Genomic DNA, 25,138 nt, shown 5'->3' with positions numbered 1-25,138 from the left:
ACTAAATTGGGGATAAAATGTTTAAAATGACTCGTTATCTTAAGTTATTATTATTGATTAACTGTACCAATTTGTGAGTTTTCAAAACAATTACACCCCCTGTGTTATTCAGGTAATTTTTGTATATTTGTTCCGTGTGTGTGCGTGTGTGTGTGTGTGTGTGTGTGTGTGTGTGTGTGTGTGTGTACGTGCGTGCATGCGCATCCGTGCTTGTCTCAGTATCTTTTCCCAGACGCAGCTGTGAACAAGTCGTCAGAGAGCGGTGGCGACAGCAAGACGTCCAAGACGAACGCCACTGGGAGGAGTGAGAATGAGAAGGACTCGGACTATGTACGTCTGCGGTTTGTGAAGGGGAGGAAATAAAATGCTAGATTATATGCGAGTATGGATAGCTGGAATGGCATGGAAGGCAGCCAATGAGTCCATTTCAGTTGGCATTTCATCCTAATAACGTACAGCTGTACTACAGTGTGTATTTGGTCGGTCAAAAATAGTCAACCTGTATACACTGTGATTTTAAAAGCAGAGGTTATAATCCTTGGTATCTTCATAACCAGCCTCAAGCGTACGGCGTACGTACTGTACATCTATGCTCCAGAATACGGTTGCGTGACAAATGGTTGTCTTTTCAAGCAGCATTGAGAGCTTCCTTCCATGCTCCAGATCACTGACACTACTGTATATACACTACGCTGTATTTGTCCCACACAGGCGTAGCTTTACTGAGCCACTAACAGGATTACTATTACATGTTGGCACTCAACTATTACCAGAAGGTGTAACGCGGGTTAAAATAATGCGTCATAAAATATTAGGTGATTTGTAATCGTTCTCTAGTGGATGTAACTCCATAACTTCATAAATATATCAGTCGACGTCTGTGTTTTGGTAAGGTGTCATTTTCCATTTTTTTTGTGTTGGCTATAATTCAAAGATATAACGGATACACAAGCTTGAGTGTATTGCTCTGCGAGTTTGTACACCTGCTGTTTATGAATATCTTTTGAAAAGTCTTCTGTTTTGAATACATTTACATTTTTTAACACAAATCTTATACATATAGCAAAAACGTTCTTTTTATTTACGCTAAAGACAAGAGGCTGGTCTGCATTCATGCGAGCGGCGGAAGTCTAGAGTAACATAGCTCTAGTCTAAATGCAATGCATTGAAGCTATGGACCAGAGCTACTCTTCACTGTGCTCTCTCTCTCATCTCTCCAGAACCTGTTCAACCAGCTGAAGTCGGCGCCCAGTGACAGCCTGACCTACCGCCTGGCTCTGTGTGTCTGTTCGGTCAACTTCTACCATGGAGGGGTCCGGGCCCTGGCTCACCTCTGGCAGGAGTTTGTGCTGGAGATGCGTTACCGCTGGGAAAACAACCATCTGGTCTACGGGTAGGCCACACACACACACACACACACACATGCCCGGCACTATGCCGATTTATCATTTAACCCATTCTGAGCGGGAACCCCTTTTGGTATTTTTTACTTTAGCTATTGGAAGGAGGAGAGACCCGCACACCGGCACTTGCTGGTTCAAGAAGTTTATTTTAAGAGTCGTAGCAACATTTCGGCCTTCTTCAGGCATGAACATGAATAACTGAACACTCCCCAAAAGATGCACATGATGTACTGACTGACTTCAACGATAACATCTTTATTCTGCTAGCCCATTTTGGGCGGGAACCCCTTTTGGTGTTTTAAGCTTTGTGTTATACTTTAGCTATTGAAAAATAGCAGATCTATACGAGCTTGTAGGTCTGCTATTTTTGAAAAGTCGTGAAAATGTGGCACAAATCTTTGAATATATATTTCAGAGCAACATTTTTAACTAAAGTATTGGATTCCGGGGGGGTCCCTGGAACTACATATTTTGAGATGGGGGTCTGTGGCCCAATAGAGATAATTCTGGTGGTCCGTGACATGAAAAAGGTTGAGCACAACTGACATAGAAAAATGTTCTTCTTTATCGACCTCGAACTTTTTTCTTTTCTAATGTAAAATTACTGACTAGGCTGTGTTATGGAAGTGAGTCAGTCCTTAGGGAAAGCTTTTCAAGGAGCGCGTGGCTATTCTTTTCTGTGCTTTATCTCACCATGGCCAGCACCTCTCGGGTGTGTATATACAACTTTTTGTTTTGGCAGGCTGACCATTTTTTATGTAGCCTACAGGAATTGACACAGGAAGAATGCAATGCACTCTGTGTGTGTGTGTGTGTGTGTGTGTGTGTGTGTGTGTGTGTGTGTGTGTGTGTGTGTGTGTGTGTGGGTTGTGGGTGTTATGATGAGACAGACGATAACATTTAATGCATATTTGGCAGTAACGTCTGACTGTCACCTGACTCTATTTAAAATAAATCTGCCCTTTTATACAGAGGTAAATGTGTAAAAATGATGATATTTTCACTATCGTGACCCACAGCAGAAGCCTAGTTATCGCCCACTTATAGCCTTAGAGTATATATGAATAGAGATGGCACCGGATTCCTCCTCCCATCCACTTGCATTAAGTTGCTCTAAAGCGCATGAGGCGATTTCACTCCTCCTTCCGGGTAGGAACAAGAGTGCATTCTGGGATGGATTGGGCTAAAATCGTGAACACGCTGTGCCGTTGACTATCATTGCGTCGTTTGCGCACATTCACGTATGAAACATAGCGCATAGGGCATTCACTTCTACTCTCTCTACTCATACTCTCTCTCCCTGTCCCTCACCCTCTCTCTCCCCTCCCTCTCCCTCTCCTCCATACTCCACAGACTGGCTGCTGGCCCCCCAGACCTCCGATGCTGCCTGCTGCATCAGAAGCTACAGGTGACCATCATCTCTCTCTCTCTCACACACACACTGTTTCCACACCTAAGCGCAAAACGGCCGACAGCCGCGGACAGAAGAAGCTGTGCACACTGCCACAGCTTCTTTTTCCGGGTTTTTAGACAGCTGGTGGATGGAAATTAAGCTCCACCTCCGCGGACGACTGACGCGGAGGAGAGCGTTTCCGGGAATCTGGCCGTCGTGTAAGTCGTCCGCGGAAGTGGAGAACGTGCGTGGCTCTTTAGTAAGTCTGGCAGCACTGACACACGCGCACACACACACACACACACACACACACACACACACAGACGTGCCTATCTGCAATTATATGACTGTTTACTTCCTTCTTAATGAGCTTTGTCAGCCACTGCTTGTCTTTGTAAGGGGCACGTCGCGAACACAACAACGATAAAGACCACCGTAATCGCTCGCTAGCAGAGGACAATAGCCACATGAAGGGCGCAGACAGAGCTTGGAAGTCGACTCCAATCTTTTTCCATGGCTGGTTCTTAAAACATAAAAAAAAACTGAAGACACTGTTTCTCTGTCGGGCTCTGTCGACTATCCCTCCCTAGCTTGCATTTTGTAGACGCGCCTTTAAGGTTCACGAGGTTTAATTGCCTCTCACTCATACTTGACACGAAACAAACAAGGTAACCTTCATTTGTTTGTTGTTTTGCCAATTGATTCCTCCCAACACGCATTTTGTGCATTTCTTTTACTAGGCCTAATATGTTCTTCTGATAAGTGGAACCAGTGTGTCACTCACTAGACATAGGCTGGATTTATAAGCTCTAAGTGTCCAATCAGATTAATTGTTCATGGGAAGGGAGGGACTACCAGAAGCCCAACTTAAACTTATATTCGTTGCTGTCAGAACCTCATAACTCCATTTTGATTTTATTCCATACATCAGTGCTATTGAACACCCTTTACGTCTGTGTGTTGTTTCGAAAATATTGAACCAATGGAAAGTAGTAAAAAAACACGCATTTGACAAAACCTCTTAACTCCATTGGACCCTCAAACTGTCTGCTAAAACTCCACCACCTCTCTCCTTCTCATGCAAGTCTAAAGAGACCTAAAACCCCGATGACCTTGGGATGCATCACTGAGGATACGTCCCAGGTGCATCCAAGCGGTGTATTTCCGTTCAAAGTCACAACACCAACTTTGATGAGGCAGCATTGCATCGTTTAAAAACAATATAAGGTTTTATTCATTTCCTTAAAAACGTATATTTTTCATTTCAGTTATGAGGTTTCCTCCGCACAGCAGAGATATACTGTACATTTTCAAAAAGCAACACATTATCACAACATTGCTCCAATTCCCTCGCTGTTCACTGTCATGTAATTACAATAGAGGGAGGGGGGTGTAGTGCAAAAACCTCAAACCGCACATATCATCAGATAACAGATGGCGGCATGGAGAGGAATCAGCGTCTTCCCACACACAATTATGCTGCTATTTGAAAATAGAGGCTTGAGTGTAATGCGGACTGGAACATAGTCGAGTACACGACGGTTACTCGAATCGTCTCACTTTCAACGTGAAGGGCTTTCACAGCGGAGGGCGGGGGGGGGCGGGGGAGGGGGGGGGGGGGGGTAGAGGGTTTGCGGTTGAACGTTTGACTATTCATTTGATCCCAGGTTTACGTAACGAGCACAAAAGCGAACACAGTTTTTTGGTAGTTTGATGTAAAGACTTATGTGGAGGTTTGGAAAGTGCGTCCCCCCCCCCCTTCCCCACTGTAAACGGTGTGTTGTGATTCCACAGCTCACCTGTGGGAGAGAGATATATAATAATAACCCATTTAGACCTGGGAACGATTCTAAAAATGTCTTCTAAAAATCATGACAGTTTTCTGAAAACCCCCATGTTTCTATGTCAGTCGTTCTCAAACATTTTCATGTCAAGGACCCCCAAGACTTCTGTTTTTGGCCGCCGACCCCCATCTGAAAATATGTTGTCGTCCCCCCCCCCCCCCCCCCAGAGGCAAAGATTTGAGTTAAAGGTATATTCAGTGATTTCACTTAATTCAAATATCACTTATTTTTTTGTTTTGTTGTGATAATCCTCCCTACTATAGAGTGTGCTGGCCATATAAGGAGTTCCTCCCTGTCCCCAGTTAACCCCTGGGGGTCAAAAAACCTTAGGTTTCGTTTTTGACTCTCTATCCTGATTGGACGAAAGGCTGGGTCCCACAGCCAAAAACGAAACCTAAGGTTTTTTGAGTGAAATCACTGAATATACCTTTAAAAACTGAAAGAATATATATTCAAAGATTTGCGCCACATTTTCACGATTTTTCAAAAATAGCAGACCTACTGTACAAGACCTATGAGCTTGTAGATCTGCCATTTTTCAATAGCTAAAGTATAACGATGATTAAAACACCAAAAGCAGGTTCCAGTTCAGAATGGGTTAAAGATAACGGCTAATAAAGACATCCAGAAACAAGGCAGGGCGAGGAGGAGGTAATATCTCTGTGGAAACGTGGGAAGGGCCGTGCAACGGAGGAGATGGAGAGAGAGAGAGAGACAGAAGGGGTGGGGGGGGGGGGGGGGACGCTTTATCTGCAATCATCTCAATAACAGAAGACGCTGAAGGCAGACACAGAGCTGAGAGTCCCTGGTTCAGGATCTCAACATGGTCTCTCTTTCGCACTACCGCTTGTCTCCTTCTCTCTGTCGTAGTTCCATCTCTTAGTGTCCCCTCCTTTCTCGCCACCCTCTTTGATTGATTGATTGAAATATTTATTAACAGTTTGTAGAATTTACAGTACATTTTAAGCACAAACTCAATACAAAGACTGTTAACTGTGAGTGGACGACCCAATTAAGCATTACACTTGTTTACAACAGGGTCCACATTGTTCAATTCATCAAAACATTTAGAGACATACAAACATTTAGAGACATACAAATAGACATTTCTATGTAGCTAAAGAACAGAACAGGAATTCATCATATAGGAAGCAAAAAAGGGAAAAGATACATTATACAGTGAGGGGAAATGGGGGTGGGGGGGTGGGGGATTCAGATTTTACAGAGGCCAGTTTCGAATTGCAGCCATCCGTAGGTGCCCTTTGAGAGCGGTTTTGAAGGAGTCAAGGGATTCACATGTCTTAATGACTGTTGGTAGGGCGTTCCACATTTTGGTGGCATAGGAGCGAAAATAATTTAGTCCCTTGTTTGTGCCGAATCTGGGTTGTACATGGTTTGTTGCACTCCCTCTGGTGTTGTGGGTGTGGACTTCGTTTACATTAAGGAAGTATTTAGACAGGTACATGGGTATCTTGGTGGTGTATCGAATCTTGTGGACCAGACCCATTGCAAAACTCATTCTCACTCTGCCCCTCAATCTCTGCCTTGTCTCTGCTTACCTGTCATCTATCAGTCTAGCTGAGGGAAAGTGAATCTCATTGTCTGTAATGAAGCCGCCTGCGCTGGCCCCGGAGTTCACTGTTTACGGGAGAGACGGGCTATAGAGTGGACATACGTCGCGCTAATTATGAGGAATGGACCGCGTGCGCGAAGGAGGAGGAAAAGCATCTTGTGCGTGATGAAAAGTCTCCTGTGTTCATATTCAAAGACGCACAGATGCTCCTGCAGCCGTACACACACACACACACAGCCGTACACACACACGCACACAAATCTGCAAACGCGGTCTTAAAAGAAACATGCAGTTGCTAAGCAAGCATAATATTCTCTCGGTTACACACACACACACACACGCGCAGACACATGTTCGCTCACCTTTCTCCCAAAAGGAGGCCTGCGAACCCCAGCCCTCATCGCTCACTGTCTCTCTGTCTCTCTCTGTCTCTCCCTGTCTCTCCCTGTCTCTCTCTGTCTCTCTCTGTCTCTCTCTCTCTCTCTCTCTCTCTCTCTCTCTCTCTGTCTCTCCCTGTCTCTCTCTGCCTCTCTGTCTCTCCCTGTCTCTCTCTCTCTGTCTCTCCCTGTCTCTCTCTCTCTGTCTCTCTATGTCTCTCTCTCTCTGTCTCTCTATGTCTCTCTCTGTCTCCCTCTCTCTGTCTCTCTCTGTCTCTCCCTGTCTCTCTATCTGTCTCTCTCTGCCACTCTGTCTCTCTCTGTCTCTCTCTATGTCTCTGTCTCTCTCTCTCCCCAGATGCTGAACTGCTGCATCGAGCGGAAGCGAGCGCGGGACGAGGCGCGCAAGGCGGCCGACGGAGGCAAGGAGAGAGAGGAGCGCAGGGTGTCCGGGGAAAATGGCCGTGCCGCCGCCGCGTCCGACGCCAACCACGAGGCGTCTCCCGGGAGGAAATCGTGGGAGTCCTGGAGCGACAGCGAGGAGGACGGCGAGGACGAGTTCTTCGAGTGCCTGAGCGACCAGGAGGACGTTAAGGACGCCCCGCCCACCGACGGGGGCAAGGCCAGACCCGAGGGCAGGCTCCACCCCCACGGCAAGATCACCCTGATGAACTCCACGGAGCCGCTCTTCATCCCCGTCACGCAGGTCAGACACACACACACACACACACACACACACGCGCATGCACGCACGCACGCATGCACACACACGCACACACGCACACATGCACACACGCACACACACACACACACACACACACAACACACACACACACACACACACACACACAACTAGTCAATTAAATTAAATTCAAAGGGCTTTATTGGCATGAGAAAACATACGTTTACATTGCCAAAGCAGAAAGAACTAGAAAAAGTGCCCTTCCGGGCACAGGTCTCCACCAGGTTATCCACAGATCCGTGCAGTTAGAGGTAAAAACACTTTTCGGCCAGTTATAGCGCCACCTTGAGGCTGAGTTGAAATTGTTCATGTGGCATTTCGTCCTCGGCCTAGTGGGAATGTGGGTGCACAATTTCACGGAAATCACGCGATGTGTTCATGATTTGCAGCATTTTGTTTGAAACTGAGCACTCCTGTGAACTTTGGAAGGCAATCTTAACCAATCAGGATGGAGTCTGATAAATCTGAAAGACCTGTTTCGTTGAATGGCTCTAGAGAGACTGTGTACAAATTTGCGTGATGTTTGGACAAAATCTGTAGGTGTACTGTGCAAAAACTTGTTTTGCACAAAGCGGCCTCCTGGTGGCGCTATAACAGGCCGTTCTGGAAAGTTTGGGGCAGAGGTTCATGGTTGGCATCCAGGGAGTGTGTGTGCAAAATATGGCATCGACCGGGTTAACGGTGGCCGAGATTAGCTGTTCACGGACACACGGACACACGGACACACACACGGACACACGGACACACGGACACGCGGACGGACACGCGGACGGACGGAGTGCAAAACATACTCTCCCCACATGCCTTCGGCCTGGTGGAGACAACAATACAACAATACAGCAATACAATCAAAACAAAAATGATGTACATTTGAAGGTCAGAATCTACAATAGATTCAAATTCTATGTACCAAGATCACTGGATGCAGGTATAGTGCAGGAATATACACATGATTAGTCTTTAGGGTGGTTGTGTTCCATTTGATATCCTTTGATATCATTGTTGTACATTGTTGCCCAGCAGATATGGGAGTTTTTTGTCATTGGTCATGTTTTCAAAATCTCTGTGTGTGGTTGTAATCTGTGGGAAGTATGTGTCTCTGATGTCTTGGTACAATGGGCAGATGGTTAGGAAGTGTAGCTCGGTGTCCACTTCATTTAGTGTGCAGTGGGTGTCACTGTTCCTTTCAGCAGTAAGTAAGCATAGAGCACCGAAGTCCTGACGTCAGTGACTCGCTCGTCCCCTCGGTTCCCCTGGTTCTGCCCGGTTCACGGACGTAATTTCTCCATGGAGAATAACATGGGGTGATCTTAATATCGTCTACTATAAGCATTGTGGTCCAAACATAAACAAGCTGTCTCTGCGTTATTGTCAGGAAGGTGTCTCTGTGTATCGTTTGTCAGTCACTCATATATAATGAATCTGTTTCTAGGGAAAAGAAAGAAAAAGTTTTTTTGATTATTTTTTTCCCGATTTTGTAGGCCTCAAGATCAGATATAAGATATAGTTATAGTCACCAATGCACAACGTTTTATTTCCAAAAAGAAAACTAGTAAAAATGACTAGAAGTGAATGCCCTAATGTGTACATCTGCTAAGAGCAAACCTGTTCCACACCAAGAGACACATACGCTGCACCGTTTTAAATTAATTGTTAACCGCTATACGATGTGATCCCCAGACCACCTTGACATAATCCGTAGTCTTCTTCTAATTTATGATGACACGTACGCTAACGATAAATCACTGACGCATAATTCCCCTAATTGGCTTGAGGCCGTGTAACGCTGTAACACTGCCCCCGTGAAACGGCCACCGCTCACAACAACGCTGGATATAACCGTCTCCGTTGGTAAATCCTGACGGTTTTCTGAAAAAACCTATGTTTTCTTTGTCAGTGGTTCTGAAACTATTTCTTGTCAAGGACCCCCAGAAATTATATTGTATTGCCCGCCGACCCCATCTCAAAATATGTTGTCTCTGAAAGAATATATATTCAAAAGATTTGTGCCACGTTTTCACGACTTTTCAAAAATAGCAGATCTACAAGCTCGCAGCGCTATGAGCTTGTAGTTTCATGATTCTGAATCCATTGCAAGCCAGCTAAATTTGGCCATTTGTGATGACTGCTATTACCCAGGGGGCAAACCACCCTTTTTTTAGGAAACCTGCATTTGCCATGACCTCAAAGGTTGTCCACCGGAAATAGTATCTATGACCCCGTAGGATCACAACCTATATGGACAACCCGGTCAATTTTTTGCTGGAAGTCCAATATGGCCGCCGCAATATTGGCCCCTATTAGTTATAATGGGGGGTGAATAGGGCAAAATTTTAAACCAAAACCAAAATCCACGAAACTTCTCAGGTTGATCAATGATATAAATATGAACATATTTTGTATTGAAGGTTTCCATGAAATTCAATATGGCCGCCACAATATGACCGCCACAATATTAGCACCCAGAAAATAGGTTTGGCTCTAACTTCTGAACCAGATGAGCTAGAAACGCAAAATCAGTGTCTATTTCATGTTTTCTGACCATGAGAGACTCAATGGAATACCTATTTTTATTATTGGGTGTGTCTGGACCCTTATTGTGCATATTTACAAGATCGTGGCTACCCGAAATAGTGCTTTACCATGATTTCTACCATGATTGTTGACTGTTTTGAATATCGTCACCTTATTAAACTAATTGCCTAAGTCATTTTTTGCCAAATTGCTTTTTTGGCCTAAATCACCACCTGGTGATGCTGGCCACCTCTGGTAAAATCACCCGAGCCCTAATGTAAAAGGCCTTCCTGTTACACCCTATTAAAACAATGGCCTATGTCAAGAGGGAGACTTAGGCCATATTATTTTGCCTAAGTCATAATAAAATGTGACTTAGGCCATTTTAACACACCTTTCAAAATGGGAGTGAATGGGACTGAATGGGAGGTACTGTTACTATGGGACTGATAGAATGGGAGTGAATGGGACTGAATGGGAGTGAAAGGGAGGTACTGTTACTATGGGACTGATACTATGGGAGTGCATGGGAGGTACTGTTACTATGGGACTGATACTATGGGAGTGAAAGGGAGGTACTGTTACTATGGGTAACAGTACCCGGCCAGGAGACAACCCACAGAGCCTAGTCCCTCCATGTGCCAGAAGTGTACCTCCCAGCCTTGGCAGAGTAGTTCTGGAGTAGTTCCAACAGATTGTGTGCCCCTGGTTTTTCCCTAGTGGGACTGATTGAGGGTAGCTACTGGGACGTAAGTCGGGACTTGATCACTCCCGGCTGGGTCGCCTAAGTGATGGGTATGATGTTGAGAGATCCGAAACACCGTTGACCTCAGGATACATCACTGAGGATACGTCCCAGGTGCATCCATGCGATGTTTTTTAGTTATAGTTCTTCTATTTATATAGTGACTCATAGGAATAGACTATGTGACAACCAGGTATAGTCTGGTGACACCGGAGAGACGGGTGACAGCCGGAATGTAGACGGCACCCGGGTGAGCAGTATGGGTTAGTGCCCCAGCCTGTGTCCTCTGTGAGGATGAAGTCCAACAACCCTCGGTGAGGCCTTTGGGAGGGCCATGCAAGCAGCAAGCGGAACCGCAGCACCATGACCCTGCAGAACCATTGCCCAATGCCCACCACTCCTGAATAAACTGTCTGGTGCTGGGACTCTGATGCAACGCACAGGTCCTCGCTCTACTCCTGGTGAGAGCAGGAGTGGACCTGGTGAGATGTAGGAGGGGCCCGACCAGGAGACAACCCACAGAGCCTAGTCCCTCCATGTGCCAGAAGTGTACCTCCCAGCCCTGGCAGAGTAGTTCTGGAGTAGTTCCAACGGATTGTGTGCCGCTGGTTTTTCCCTAGTGGGACTGATTGAGGGTATAGCTACTGGGACGTAAGTCGGGACTTGATCAACCCCAACTGGGTCGCCTGAGTGAGGGGTATGATGTTGAGAGACCCGGAACCCCGTTGACCTCAGGATACATCACTGAGGATACGTCCCAGGTGCATCCATGCAACGTTTTTTAGTTATGGGACTGATACTATGGGAGTGCATGGGACTGAATGGGAGTGAATGGGAGGTACTGTATGGGACTGATACTATGGGACTGAATGGGAGTGAAAGGGAGGTACTGTTAATATATGACTGATACTATGGGAGTGAATGGGAGTTACTGATACTATGGGACTGAATGGGAGTGAAAGGGAGGTACTGTTACTATGGGACTGATACTATGGGAGTGCATGGGAGTGAATGGGAGGTATTGTTACTATGAGACTGATACTATGGGAGTGAATGGGAGGGAATGTAACTGAATGGGAGGTACTGTTACTATGGGACTGACACGATGGGAGTGAATGGGACTGAATGGGAGTGAATGGGGTGTACTGTTATTATGTGACTGAATGGGAGTGAATAAAAGTGAATGGGAGTGAATGGGGGAGTGAATGGGACTGAATCGGAGTGAATGGGAGGTACTGTTACTATGGGACTGTCACTCCCATTCACTCCCATTCAGAGTGAAAGGGAGTGAATGGTAGGTACTGTTACTATGGGACTGTCACTCCCATTCACTCCCATTCAGAGTGAATGGGACTGAATGGGAGTGAGGGAGTGAATGGGAGGTACTGTTACTATGGGACTGTCACTCCCATTCAGTCCCATTCAATCCCATAGTATCAGTCCCATAGTAAAGTAATCTCTAAGATACATTGTTTTGTTCTCTGATTTTATCTGAAATCATTCCTACAACTCTACATAGGATCTGAGGGGAAATGACAATATGCAAGGTCAAATATATATGTCCCTTCTGTGTCATAAATCTTAGCCAATGGATTAATATTGCTTGTGTTTGCTAAAACAGTCAACAATCATGGTAGAAATCATGGTAAAGCACTATTTCGGGTAGCCACCATCTTGTAAATATGCACAATAAGGGTCCAGACACACCCAATAATGAAAATGGGTATTCCATTGAGTCTCTCATGGTCAGAAAACATGAAATAGACACCGAGTTTGCGTTTCTAGCTCATCTGGTTCAGAAGTTAGAGCCAAACCTATTTTCTGGGTGCCAATATTGTGGCGGCCATATTGTGGCGGCCATATTGAAATTCATGGAAACTTTCAATACAAAAGATGTTCATATTTATATCATTGATCAACCTGAGAAGCTTCGTGGATTTTGGTTTTGGTTTAAAATTTTGCCCTATTCACCCCCCATTATAACTAATAGGGGCCAATATTGCGGCGGCCATATTGGACTTCCAGCAAAAAATTTACCGGGTTGTCCATATAGGTTGTGATCCTACGGGGTCATAGATACTATTTCTGGTGGACAACCTTTGAGGTCATGGCAAATGCAGGTCAACCCCCTTTGCCCCCTGGGTATATGGCCGTTTTTAGCCACTTAAAGCATAATGGAAAATGGAATGGAAAAATGTACCTTTTTATATAGGCATGTCAATGGTACCCCGACTTGTTATGCTAATTATGAAAATTGCCCAACATATGTCATGTCACGGATCCCCCCCTCCCCCCATCTGAAAACATTTTGTGCCAGGGAGTCACAGCCTCATATAGGATTTGAGGTGTGAAAAATGCTTCGGATTTTCAATGTCGCTTACGATAATAAGCAAGACGTGGCAACACAGAGCGCCAGACGGTGCTGATTATAAGCCAGTAGTAGTAGAGGTAGTAGAGAGGCTATAGTGTGTTCGCTGGGAGCGAGCCTGGAGAGATTTGTGGCTGCTCTTCTTCCTCATCAATTATAGAGAGCACTGAATGGTCCGGGGCTAATGGAGGGGAGGGGAGGGGCTAATGAATGAATGGAGGACAAAAAAACACAAAATGCACTGACCCTGCTCAATAATTAACAGTGGGAGAGGTGAGCAGAGGAGAGGGGAGGGAAGGGGCTGGGCTTTTTCTTTTGAAAGTGTCTTATTTCTCAACTTCTACTATACTTGTGGGGACTTTTGGAGCAATACAAACACGCACACCACACACAACAACAAGAACAACACTAGTACACACGCACAAACACACGCACAAACGCACGGTTTGGACGCAGCGGCGAGTTAAGAGAGCGGAACGGAGCATTAGACAGAGGAGAGAGAAGGAGAGAATGGGAGAAAGGGAGGGCAGGAGATAGATGTGAGTGTGAAAGAAACCGCCGTCAGCATTTCTGCTGCCGGCCAGACGGTTTCTCATGGGACTGGTTGTGCGTGCGTGCGTGCGTGCGTACGTGCGTGCGCACACCGCACATGCATAGATTTATACACACACACACACACACACACACGGAAAACTGCAAACGGGCACATTTATGCGCGCACTCAGAGCCTCCAACTATTTGTATATATCATCCAGGGATTGTTTGGTATTCTTTAAGACGGCTCTCATCCTTTTCCCTTAGCAAAAACAACGTCTCTTTTCCGTCTGCTCTGCTCCGTGTACCTCTCTGCGTCCTCTCCATCTCTGCTCTACTGTATGTCCTACTGTATGTCCTCCTCCACTCCTTGACACACTCCCCTCTCTCTCTCTCTCTGTCTGTCTCTCTACCATCTCTTTGGCCCCCACATCCTATTATCTCTCTCTCTGCCCGGCCGGATCCATATCTGTCTGTACATGTCTTCACCGACACCATTCATATGATGACTCGAGTGCTGCACTGTACTTCCATTCTCTCTCTCTCGCTCTCTCTCGCTGAGTCCGACCGATGCCATATTTTCGGGTCCGATTTCGATCGTGATGTTGGGGAGTTCAAGACCACTGATTAACGATGCTTTGACCGCTAATTTGTAAAAGGAAAACGCAACCAAACGACAGAGACAGACAGAGACGGAAAGGTGGGTGGTGGACAGAGATGGAGGGGTGGTTGGTGGGGCGACTGTGGCTCAGGAGGTAGAGCAATGATCCATGGGTCGGCGGTTCGAATCCCGGCTCCTCCTGTCTACATACCCCAAATTGCTCCCGATGTACTGGTTGGTGCCTTGCATGGCTTCCGCCGCAATCGGTGTATGAATGGGTGTGTGAATGGGTGAATGTAATGCACAATCTATGTAAAGCACCTTGGATAAAGGCGCTATATAAATGCACCATTTACCATTTATTTGGTGGACAGAGGTAGGGATGTTGAAAATTGACTCGATTATCGACTCATGCCTCCCGCGACTCAAAACGTATGAGTCGAAAAATCGTTTTTATTTGTATTATTATTTTTTCAGTCAGTCAGTGCCGCTCGTCGCATGCAAGTTAGCCTCGGTACCAGGCTTTCACTTTGTTGGTGCAAAAATTGAAAGCCTGGAGGAACGCATTGGCCGCTCTGGTCTAAAAGTGTGAGTCAACCCTTCCGGGTGGGCGTCGCTCCAAATGATGTGACGTAGCGCTGCACCAGGGGGGAGAGGAGGGGCCGGGGGTGACGGACAGATCGATGAGATCCAATCAGGGTGCGCGTTTTTCTGAGCCGCGACCCTCCCATCTAGGCCAGAAATGTCTAGCGTTAGCTCAGGCTACATGCAAGTTGACTTTGAGCAGAGCGCTGTGGACCCCATCGTCCAAGGGTGTGTGTGTGTGGTGGGGGGTGGTATCTTAGCAACACTGAATGATCTGTCCCATTGGTCGTGTGCTCGTATCATGAGCCAATGGCTGCAGCTCTGAGCTTCCCAGACCCAGGTTCACATCTCATCTACACATGCTGTAAAGTGAACTGACAGCCACAGGTCTGCTCTGTTCTGAGCGGTGAGCGCTCTTCTCTTCTCGTGAAGAAAGCAGCTCTGTTGTCAAATAAATCCCGCCGTCCTTTATACTGTATTTATTCTCCGACCCGACATTAAAATACGGAACAACGTGCGTCCCGTATCAGTTCATTACTCGTAACAGGCTGCAGACACTTGAGAGTTGGGACTAGCGGCTAGCCGATAGCGCCGCTGCTCCTTCAGTTTCGTTGTTTACAAAATAAAGTTTATTTTTTATTATTGGGATTTGATCATTGATGCAAATTCTAAACATATGGATGCAGCTGCAGAAGTTGTGTTGCTTAAAGGAATGCATAGTTGCGTTCTCCTCAACTGCTGCGCAGCAACAACAAAAATATAAAAATAATGAAAAAAAAGGGAAAAAAGTCGTTCGACACGTCGATTTTCGGCCTCGATTCGTCGATTGGCCAAATATGAGTCGTTTGGCATCCCTAGACAGAGGGATGGAGGGGTGGTTGGAGGCAGCCAGGAGGACAGAGACAGAGGGATGGAGGGTGGTTGGAGGGATGGAGGGTGGTTGGTAGATGGAAGGTGGTTGGAGGCAGCCAGGAGGACACAGAGACAGAAGGATGGAGGGTGGATGGAGGGGTGGTTGTCAGCAGCCAGGAGGAGTTCTACTTTCTAGATTAATTCACAACAAGGTGGACGTCTCTGCACGGCGGTCTCACCTCTCCCCAGTTTAATTAGTCTACGGCGCTGATGGAAGTGTTTTTACCACCCACGCCTCTCCTATTTATACTAGCAACACGCTCTCTCTCTCTCTCTCTCTCTATCTCTCTCTATCTCTCTATCTCTCTCTCCTCCCTCTCTCTCTCTATCTCTATCTCTCTCTCTCCCCCCTCTATCTCTCTCTCTCTCCCCCCTCTCTATCTCTCTCTCTCCCCCCTCTCTCTCTCTCTATCTCTCTCTCTCCCCTCTCTATCTCTCTCTTTCTCTATCTCCCTCTCTCCCCTCTCTCTATCTATCTATCTATCTCTCTCTCTCTCTCTCTCTCTCTCTCTCTCTCTCTCGCTTATCTCTATCTCGTCATATATAGAGATATTTTCTATTTATTTATTTTAGTAAAGATTTATTTATTTTATTTTTGTTTTAAGATCAAAAGCTGTAGGGGTTGGGCAGGGGGTGTTGGGGGGAGATGGCATTGTTCAGCTTTATTGTCACATCACAGTTTCACAAAAAGTGGGTGAAATTTGTTATTTTGTGTGCGCATATATATGTATATATGTATGTATATATAATCCCATAGTGTCGTTTTTCCAAGAATATATATTCAGCTATTATAGTGTAGATTTTCGTCCTATACACAAAGGATGGAGAATTTACGTACATACTACGTTATACTAATAATAAACCTAAAGTAGGCAGAAAAGAGTAAAAGCATGCAGTAGTACACGGCGGGGCCAGAGCACTCATTGGAGTCAGGGTTACAGGACTGTAATAGCGGTGGTAATAATGGAGTCAGGGTTACAGGACTGTAATAGCGGTGGTAATGGAGTCAGGGTTACAGGACTGTAATAGCGGTGGTAATAATGGAGTCAGGGTTACAGGACTGTAATAGCGGTGGTAATAATGGCGGAGTCGTGAGTCGTACTACAGAGCAGAGGGTTGAAATGGAATTGTTTGGGTTTTTATTTTTACATCCCTGGTTTTGCGTCTCACTTCTCCCTGTGACTTTGACATCCTTTCATACACGGCTCTTTCATCTAAACCTAGTTTAACCCAATTTGGGCGGGAACCCCCTTTTGGTGTTTTAAACACTATATGTTATACTTTGAAAAATACTATTGAAAAATAGCAGATCTACAAGCTCGTAGTGCGGCACCGAGTGCCGCACTACGAGCTTGTAGGTCTGCTATGTATTCTTTCAGAGCAGAATTTTTTTTACTCAAATCTTTGCTTCTGGGGGGGGGGCCTGGGGGGGGGGGCCTGGAACAACATATTTTCAGATGGGGGGGGTCGGCGGGCAAATGCATATATTTTTGGGGGTCCTTGACATGAGAAACATAGGGCTTTTCAGAAAACTGTCAGGATTAAAAAAGAAGACATTTTGTAGGTCTGAATGGGTTAATATGAAAGCCCAAGGCCGTACGCTGCCCTGTTTCATTCAGAGGGAATGAGGACCATTCGGTCACTGCTGTGTTATTATTATATATCGTCATCATCGATGTCCGGCCGAGACCTCGTATGTCCAGAACCGTTTAGGAAATGGAGAAAAGAATAACCATCCTGTGTTGCAAATGGATCCAACGTAGTTATTATTTTAGTCTCATGCTAAAGGAGTAGTTCTGACTTGTTTTCTATCGATTACACTCAAAGCAAGCGTCTCTTTGAGACTCCGCCCGTCATCAAATTAAATTAAATTCTATTCAAAGGGCTTTATTGGCATGAGAAAACATACGTTTACATTGCCAAAGCAGAAAGCACAATACAACAATACAGCAATACAATACAAACAAAAATTATGTACATTTGAAAGTCAGAATCTTGAATACGTAGATCAATTTCTATGTACCAAGATCACTGGATCCAGGTATAGTGCGGGAATATACACAATGATGTCTTTAGGGTGGTTGTGTTCCGTTTGATATCCTTCTGTCATACCCAGACAGACAGCAGAGAGCTCTAGGACTCAGAGCAGCAGCAGCAGAGAGCTCTAGGACTCAGAGCAGCAGTCGTACTCAGACAGACAGCAGAGAGCTCTAGGACTCAGAGCAGCAGTCGTACTCAGACAGACAGCAGAGAGCTCTAGGACTCAGAGCAGCAGTCGTACTCAGACAGACAGCAGAGAGCAGCAGTCGTACCCAGACAGACAGCAGAGAGCTCTAGGACTCAGAGCAGCAGTCGTACCAGCAGTGGTGAGCGCACCTCATGGCGCTCTCTGCTTGCGCACAAGCAGGCCATACATGGCCTACTTGTGCGCAATGCGCAAGTTGGCAGCTCGACAGAGTGCATTTCTAGTTATGTCTGTGTCCCTTTTATGCCCACACATGGAGTTATTTTTCAGGCATGGCCAAATATGGAGTCTATGCAGATGTCAGAACAGGCCGGCTCCATATATGGAGCCCTGGGCATGGGCCCTGTCCAGAGCCCGGGCAGACGCCTTTTGTGGCGGTTCTGGACAACTGTGGGTCCGACCAACTCGACACCGGGCACTGCACTCCCTGTGGGGGTGTGGAACACGTGTGTCGAATTTGAAGTCGGTGGGGGGGGGGGCGAACAGTACTCAAGTTCTGGATTACAAATTATAGGTTGCCAATTGGCCAATCAGATTATATCATTAGCAAACCAACAGTATGATGTAATCATGCAATGACATCACAACCATATGAATTGTTCTTTATAAATAATTGTCCGATACACTAAACATCAGTTCACAATGACTTGCAACGAGGAAGCCTGAGTTAGTCTGTAAGTGAGCTGTCAATGCTCATTGACGGTGGAGCTGCTGTGTGAAATGTTTCACTGGACGATACATCTAGAAGGAGAACATAGGAAAGACCAGGGTGCTGCTGTGGTGGTCGGACACGAGATATACTGCTTTGAACCAGATGGATCACATTGAAGTACACGTCTTCAACACAGCGTCTTTATGTTGGAGGAAGTTGACCCCAGCCACACCTGGAACAGGAGAACCACACCTTGAGGTTCCCTCCAGGCGCCGGGGCCACACAGCTGTGCTGATTGGAGGCACTGTCTACCTCTGGGAAGGCGGGACTAACCCAGGTTATAATTGCAATGTCCTTCATGCCTTTGATGTCGACGCCCACACATGGTTCAAACCACAGGTTTCTGGGACCGTTCCAGAGGTGAGGGCGCACCACTCAGCCTGTGTCTTGGGGAAGGTCATGTTTATCCATGGAGGATACAACCAGACTAGATCCACTAATGACATCTACAAGCTGGACACCACCTCGATGGTCTGGTTTTTAATCAACACCAGAGGAACTCCACCTCCTGCTTCATACGTTCACTCTGCCACCATCATCGGGTCAAATATGTTTGTATTTGGGGGCTGTTGGGGTCCGCACCACGACACCATCAGAGTGTTTGACACACAGACCAACCTCTACATGAACACACCTTCTACACATCCTCTTCCAGAAGGACGCTGGGAACATTCAGCCTTTACCTACAATGGAGAGCTGTACATATTTGGTGGCCGTAATTATGAAAACGATGTCCATTACTTCAATGATCTGTGGACATTCTCCTGGAAGAAGGTTGAGCCCAAGGGGAAACGCCCACATTGGATGAAGTATATGTGCTGTTGCATGGTGGGAGATCGGGTCATCCTCTTTGGAGCAGACAACAGACCAGGTGACCTGTATGTCTTAGACTTCAGTCTTAGCCTCAAGACATTATGCAAGCTAGCAGTTATTCAGTACGATCTGGATCAGTCTGAACTCACACACAACATCAGGTGGGAACTGGCAGCCATGACTAGAAACCGAAAATGAGAAAATAAACATAGTCCTCTAAACTAAAACTGAAAAAAAAAACAGTGAGCCCACTAAAATAAACAAAACTGTAAATAACATAAATACATGACACTTTCACAGAGATGTGTCCAGTTTAGCTCCTGCCTCGGCTGCTTTGTTAACAGAAGCTATGTTTAGCTCGCTGCGTAGCCACATACGTATTAACATAAGCTATGTTTAGCTCGCTGCGTAGCCACATACGTATTAGCAGAAGCTATGTTTAGCTTGCTGCGTAGCCACATACGTATTAACAGAAGCTATGTTTAGCTTGCTGCGTAGCCACATACGTATTAACAGAAGCTATGTTTAGCTTGCTGCGTAGCCACATACGTATTAACAGAAGCTATGTTTAGCTCGCTGCGTAGCCACATACGTATTACAGAAGCTATGTTTAGCTCGCTGCGTAGCCACATATTACGTACACGTGTGGTGAGAGCAGAAGAGTGAAACAACGGAGGGAATGTCAGCTTCTCCACTAAGATCAGTCCTCCGACCGTTGATAGTCACGGAAGCATTTTGCTGTGCGTTCGCGGAAGTTTGTCAAACGCTCCATGCGTTGCTTTGTTATCGTCCTTCGAAAATGCAGTGGTAGTGGTGGACGAGGAAGTGGAACGATACAGGTGCATTTTAAACAATCCTTAACGTGGGAGTGGACGGGAGCCGTGTTTTTAAATGCTCTAACATAGGGTGGACTCTGTCTCCCTCTAGTGGACGGGAGCTGTGTTTTTAAAAGCTCTAACGTGGGTTTCTGACCCATTTTGAGATTTTGAAGTTGATTATCTTTTTTTTTAACGATTTTTCTTTTTTTTGTTGCTCTTGCTGCTGTGTTTGCACATTGTTGTACTTCGCCCAGCAGATAATGGGAGTTTTTTTGTCATTGGTCATGTTTTCAAAATCTCCGTGTGTAGTTGTAATCTGTGGGAAGTATGTGCCTCTGATGTCTTGGTACAATGAATGGACAGATGGTTAGGAAGTGTAGCTCGGTTTCCACTTCAAATGCTCAGGAATGCGACAAAAATAAACAAAATCTCAATCAATTCAAGGCTTCATGGGGAGTGTAATTTATATAAAATAAGCAGTAGTGGTGTTACTGCTACTGCTTCTTTGATTGGGTGAATATTTCAGTAGGTAGGGCATTAATTCCATTCATTGTCTTTTTTATCTACAAGCTCAAATTCTCCACGGCGTGTTGTGAGCGTGTAGTGATCTACAAGCTCGTATAGATCACAGCTTGTAGACAGCTTGTAGATCGGCTATTTTCAGAAATCAGTCATTACGACGGCATCAAGGCCCACCAAAATACATTTTAGTCGACTAAATCAACTGTATATTTAGTCGACTAAAACCTTATGATATTTAGTCAAGAGACTACGACTAAAATCAAAATGTTGCTGCCAAAAACAACACTGTGCTTCACTGCTACAGCTGCTTTTTGACCACAGGCACTGCTTCACTGCTACAGCTGCTTCTTGACCACAGGCACTGCTTCACTGCTACAGCTGCTTCTTGACCACAGGCACTGCTTCACTGCTACAGCTGCTTCTTGACCACAGGCACTGCTTCACTGCTACAGCTGCTTCTTGACCACAGGCACTGCTTCACTGCTACAGCTGCTTCTTGACCACAGGCACTGCTTCACTGCTACAGCTGCTTCTTGACCACAGGCACTGCTTCACTGCTACAGCTGCTTCTTGACCACAGGCACTGCTTCACTGCTACAGCTGCTTCTTGACCACAGGCACTGCTTCACTGCTACAGCTGCTTCTTGACCACAGGCTCTGCTTCACTGCTACAGCTGCTTCTTGACCACAGGCACTGCTGCCGCACGGCTGTTGTCAAAGCTTGCCTCCTCCACCCCGGCCTTTAGATCTCAAGTCTGGCATGTAGGCTTAAATACTTGGGAAATACAGTATATCTGCTGATTCAAGCTAAATAATAATGTCAATAGACAATAGTTGAACTGTATGCCATTAGTTGCAATAAATGGTGAATCTACTTTGACGCGTGTGTTTCCTGTTTAAAATGGCTATAGCATAGTACCATACACTGACTGTGTGTGTGTGTGTGTGTGTGTGTGTGTGTGTGTGTGGTGGGTACACGTACGTGCGTAGGAGCCTGCTCCCATGACCGAGGACCTCCTTGAGGAACAGTCGGAGGTTCTGGCTAAGCTGGGCACCTCAGCGGAGGGAGCACACCTCCGCGCCCGCATGCAGAGCGCCTGTCTGCTGTCTGACATGGAGTCCTTTAAGGTGAGAGACCCTAACCCTAACCCGCATGCAGAGCGCCTGTCTGCTGTCTGACATGGAGTCCTTTAAGGTGAGAGACCCTAACCCTAACCCGCATGCAGAGCGCCTGTCTGCTGTCTGACATGGAGTCCTTTAAGGTGAGAGACCCTAACCCTAACCCGCATGCAGAGCGCCTGTCTGCTGTCTGACATGGAGTCCTTTAAGGTGAGAGACCCTAACCCTAACCCGCATGCAGAGCGCCTGTCTGCTGTCTGACATGGAGTCCTTTAAGGTGAGAGACCCTAACCCTAACCCGCATGCAGAGCGCCTGTCTGCTGTCTGACATGGAGTCCTTTAAGGTGAGAGACCCTAACCCTAACCCGCATGCAGAGCGCCTGTCTGCTGTCTGACATGGAGTCCTTTAAGGTGAGAGACCCTAACCCTAACCCGCATGCAGAGCGCCTGTCTGCTGTCTGACATGGAGTCCTTTAAGGTGAGAGACCCTAACCCTAACCCGCATGCAGAGCGCCTGTCTGCTGTCTGACATGGAGTCCTTTAAGGTGAGAGACCCTAACCCTAACCCGCATGCAGAGCGCCTGTCTGCTGTCTGACATGGAGTCCTTTAAGGTGAGACACGCACACACATTTAACCCATTTCTGACCTGGGAACGATTCTACAAATGTGACCAGATTTGACTGAGAGACTGCCACCGCGCACATTCCAGCTTTTCACCAGAGGAGAAAAACGTTTTTTTTGGGGGTTTTCTTTTCCCAAAATGAGTTAATAGCACAGGCAGACTCTTCACATACTAGAGCATGTCTGAAATAAGTGTCAGAGCTGAACTCGACATGTAAATATGAAATAAATGCTTAAACATGTAGCTAGGTGTAATGTTAGAGACCACAGAAGACATCTAAATATGAAATAAATGCTTAAACATGTAGCTAGGTGTAATGTTAGAGATCACAGAAGACATGTAAATATGAAATAAATGCTTAAACATGTAGCTAGGTGTAATGTTAGAGACCACAGAAGTGAACCTTTCAAGCCTGTTTTCTCAACTCGCTGTTTTCTGCAAGACATTACTCTATAAGCCATATCTCCAAAACTGGTGGGTCAAACTGAACAACCAATATGTCAATTTGAAGCTATGATTCCCTGCTTTCACATGACATGAAAAAACGAAAATTTAAAAAAATCCAATGGCAGTCCCACAGTCAAATTTAGTCACAAATGTCTTCTAAATACTGACAGTTTTCTGAAAAAACCTAGTCTGGCTCTAATGAATATGCAAATATCAAATTAGACGACCCATACAAAGGGGAAAAAGTAGTGTTGTTTCCCCCTTAGTTTTTACTTCTGGGGACACCACCTCCTTTTCTGTGTAGAAACAGGAACACGGTATGTCCACTTCCTCCCAGGTGCTTCTGTGGTTATTCCTACTAACAACAACAATTCATGTTCATGTTCAGGGCAGTGGTGTGACATACGGTATGGTACTGTATGTACAGTGGTGCTGACATACGGTATGGTACTGTATGTACAGTGGTGCTGACATACGGTATGGTACTGTATGGTACAGTGGTGCTGACATACGGTATGGTACTGTATGTACAGTGGTGCTGACATACGGTATGGTACTGTATGGTACAGTGGTGCTGACATACGGTATGGTACTGTATGTACAGTGGTGCTGACATACGGTATGGTACTGTATGGTACAGTGGTGCTGACATACGGTATGGTACTGTATGTACAGTGGTGCTGACATACGGTATGGTACTGTATGTACAGTGGTGCTGACATACGGTATGGTACTGTATGTACAGTGGTGCTGACATACGGTATGGTACTGTATGTACAGTGGTGCTGACATACGGTATGGTACTGTATGTACAGTGGTGCTGACATACGGTATGGTACTGTATGTACAGTGGTGCTGACATACGGTATGGTACTGTATGTACAGTGGTGCTGACATACGGTATGGTACTGTATGTACAGTGGTGCTGACATACGGTATGGTACTGTATGTACAGTGGTGCTGACATACGGTATGGTACTGTATGTACAGTGGTGCTGACATACGGTATGGTACTGTATGTACAGTGGTGCTGACATACGGTATGGTACTGTATGTACAGTGGTGCTGACATACGGTATGGTACTGTATGTACAGTGGTGCTGACATACGGTATGGTACTGTATGTACAGTGGTGCTGACATACGGTATGGTACTGTATGTACAGTGGTGCTGACATACGGTATGGTACTGTATGTACAGTGGTGCTGACATACGGTATGGTACTGTATGTACAGTGGTGCTGACATACGGTATGGTACTGTATGTACAGTGGTGCTGACATACGGTATGGTACTGTATGTACAGTGGTGCTGACATACGGTATGGTACTGTATGTACAGTGGTGCTGACATACGGTATGGTACTGTATGTACAGTGGTGCTGACATACGGTATGGTACTGTATGTACAGTGGTGCTGACATACGGTATGGTACTGTATGTACAGTGGTGCTGACATACGGTATGGTACTGTATGTACAGTGGTGCTGACATACGGTATGGTACTGTATGTACAGTGGTGCTGACATACGGTATGGTACTGTATGTACAGTGGTGCTGACATACGGTATGGTACTGTATGTACAGTGGTGCTGACATACGGTATGGTACTGTATGTACAGTGGTGCTGACATACGGTATGGTACTGTATGTACAGTGGTGCTGACATACGGTATGGTACTGTATGTACAGTGGTGCTGACATACGGTATGGTACTGTATGTACAGTGGTGCTGACATACGGTATGGTACTGTATGTACAGTGGTGCTGACATACGGTATGGTACTGTATGTACAGTGGTGCTGACATACGGTATGGTACTGTATGTACAGTGGTGCTGACATACGGTATGGTACTGTATGTACAGTGGTGCTGACATACGGTATGGTACTGTATGTACAGTGGTGCTGACATACGGTATGGTACTGTATGTACAGTGGTGCTGACATACGGTATGGTACTGTATGTACAGTGGTGCTGACATACGGTATGGTACTGTATGTACAGTGGTGCTGACATACGGTATGGTACTGTATGTACAGTGGTGCTGACATACGGTATGGTACTGTATGTACAGTGGTGCTGACATACGGTATGGTACTGTATGTACAGTGGTGCTGACATACGGTATGGTACTGTATGTACAGTGGTGCTGACATACGGTATGGTACTGTATGTACAGTGGTGCTGACATACGGTATGGTACTGTATGTACAGTGGTGCTGACATACGGTATGGTACTGTATGTAC

General features: G+C 45.9%; 1 protein-coding gene across 1 annotated transcript in view; it reads left to right on the top strand.

Annotated features, from left to right (window-relative positions):
* rab3gap1 (RAB3 GTPase activating protein subunit 1) overlaps positions 1 to 25,138 on the top strand; it is an 86,153-nt gene that overhangs the window by 26,800 nt on the left and 34,215 nt on the right. The window contains exons 14-18 of the mRNA XM_083777143.1: positions 220 to 330; positions 1,221 to 1,393; positions 2,757 to 2,811; positions 6,949 to 7,296; positions 21,692 to 21,829. Of these exons, the coding sequence (XP_083633269.1) occupies positions 220 to 330; positions 1,221 to 1,393; positions 2,757 to 2,811; positions 6,949 to 7,296; positions 21,692 to 21,829 (825 nt within the window). The remainder of the gene's footprint in view (positions 1 to 219; positions 331 to 1,220; positions 1,394 to 2,756; positions 2,812 to 6,948; positions 7,297 to 21,691; positions 21,830 to 25,138) is intronic.

This window comes from Protomyctophum parallelum (assembly GCF_964188405.1).
Source record: "Protomyctophum parallelum genome assembly, chromosome: 11".
NCBI lineage: Eukaryota > Metazoa > Chordata > Actinopteri > Myctophiformes > Myctophidae > Protomyctophum > Protomyctophum parallelum.
The sequence above is the reverse complement of the archived record's forward strand: the minus strand, read 5'-3'. Positions and strand labels throughout refer to the sequence as shown.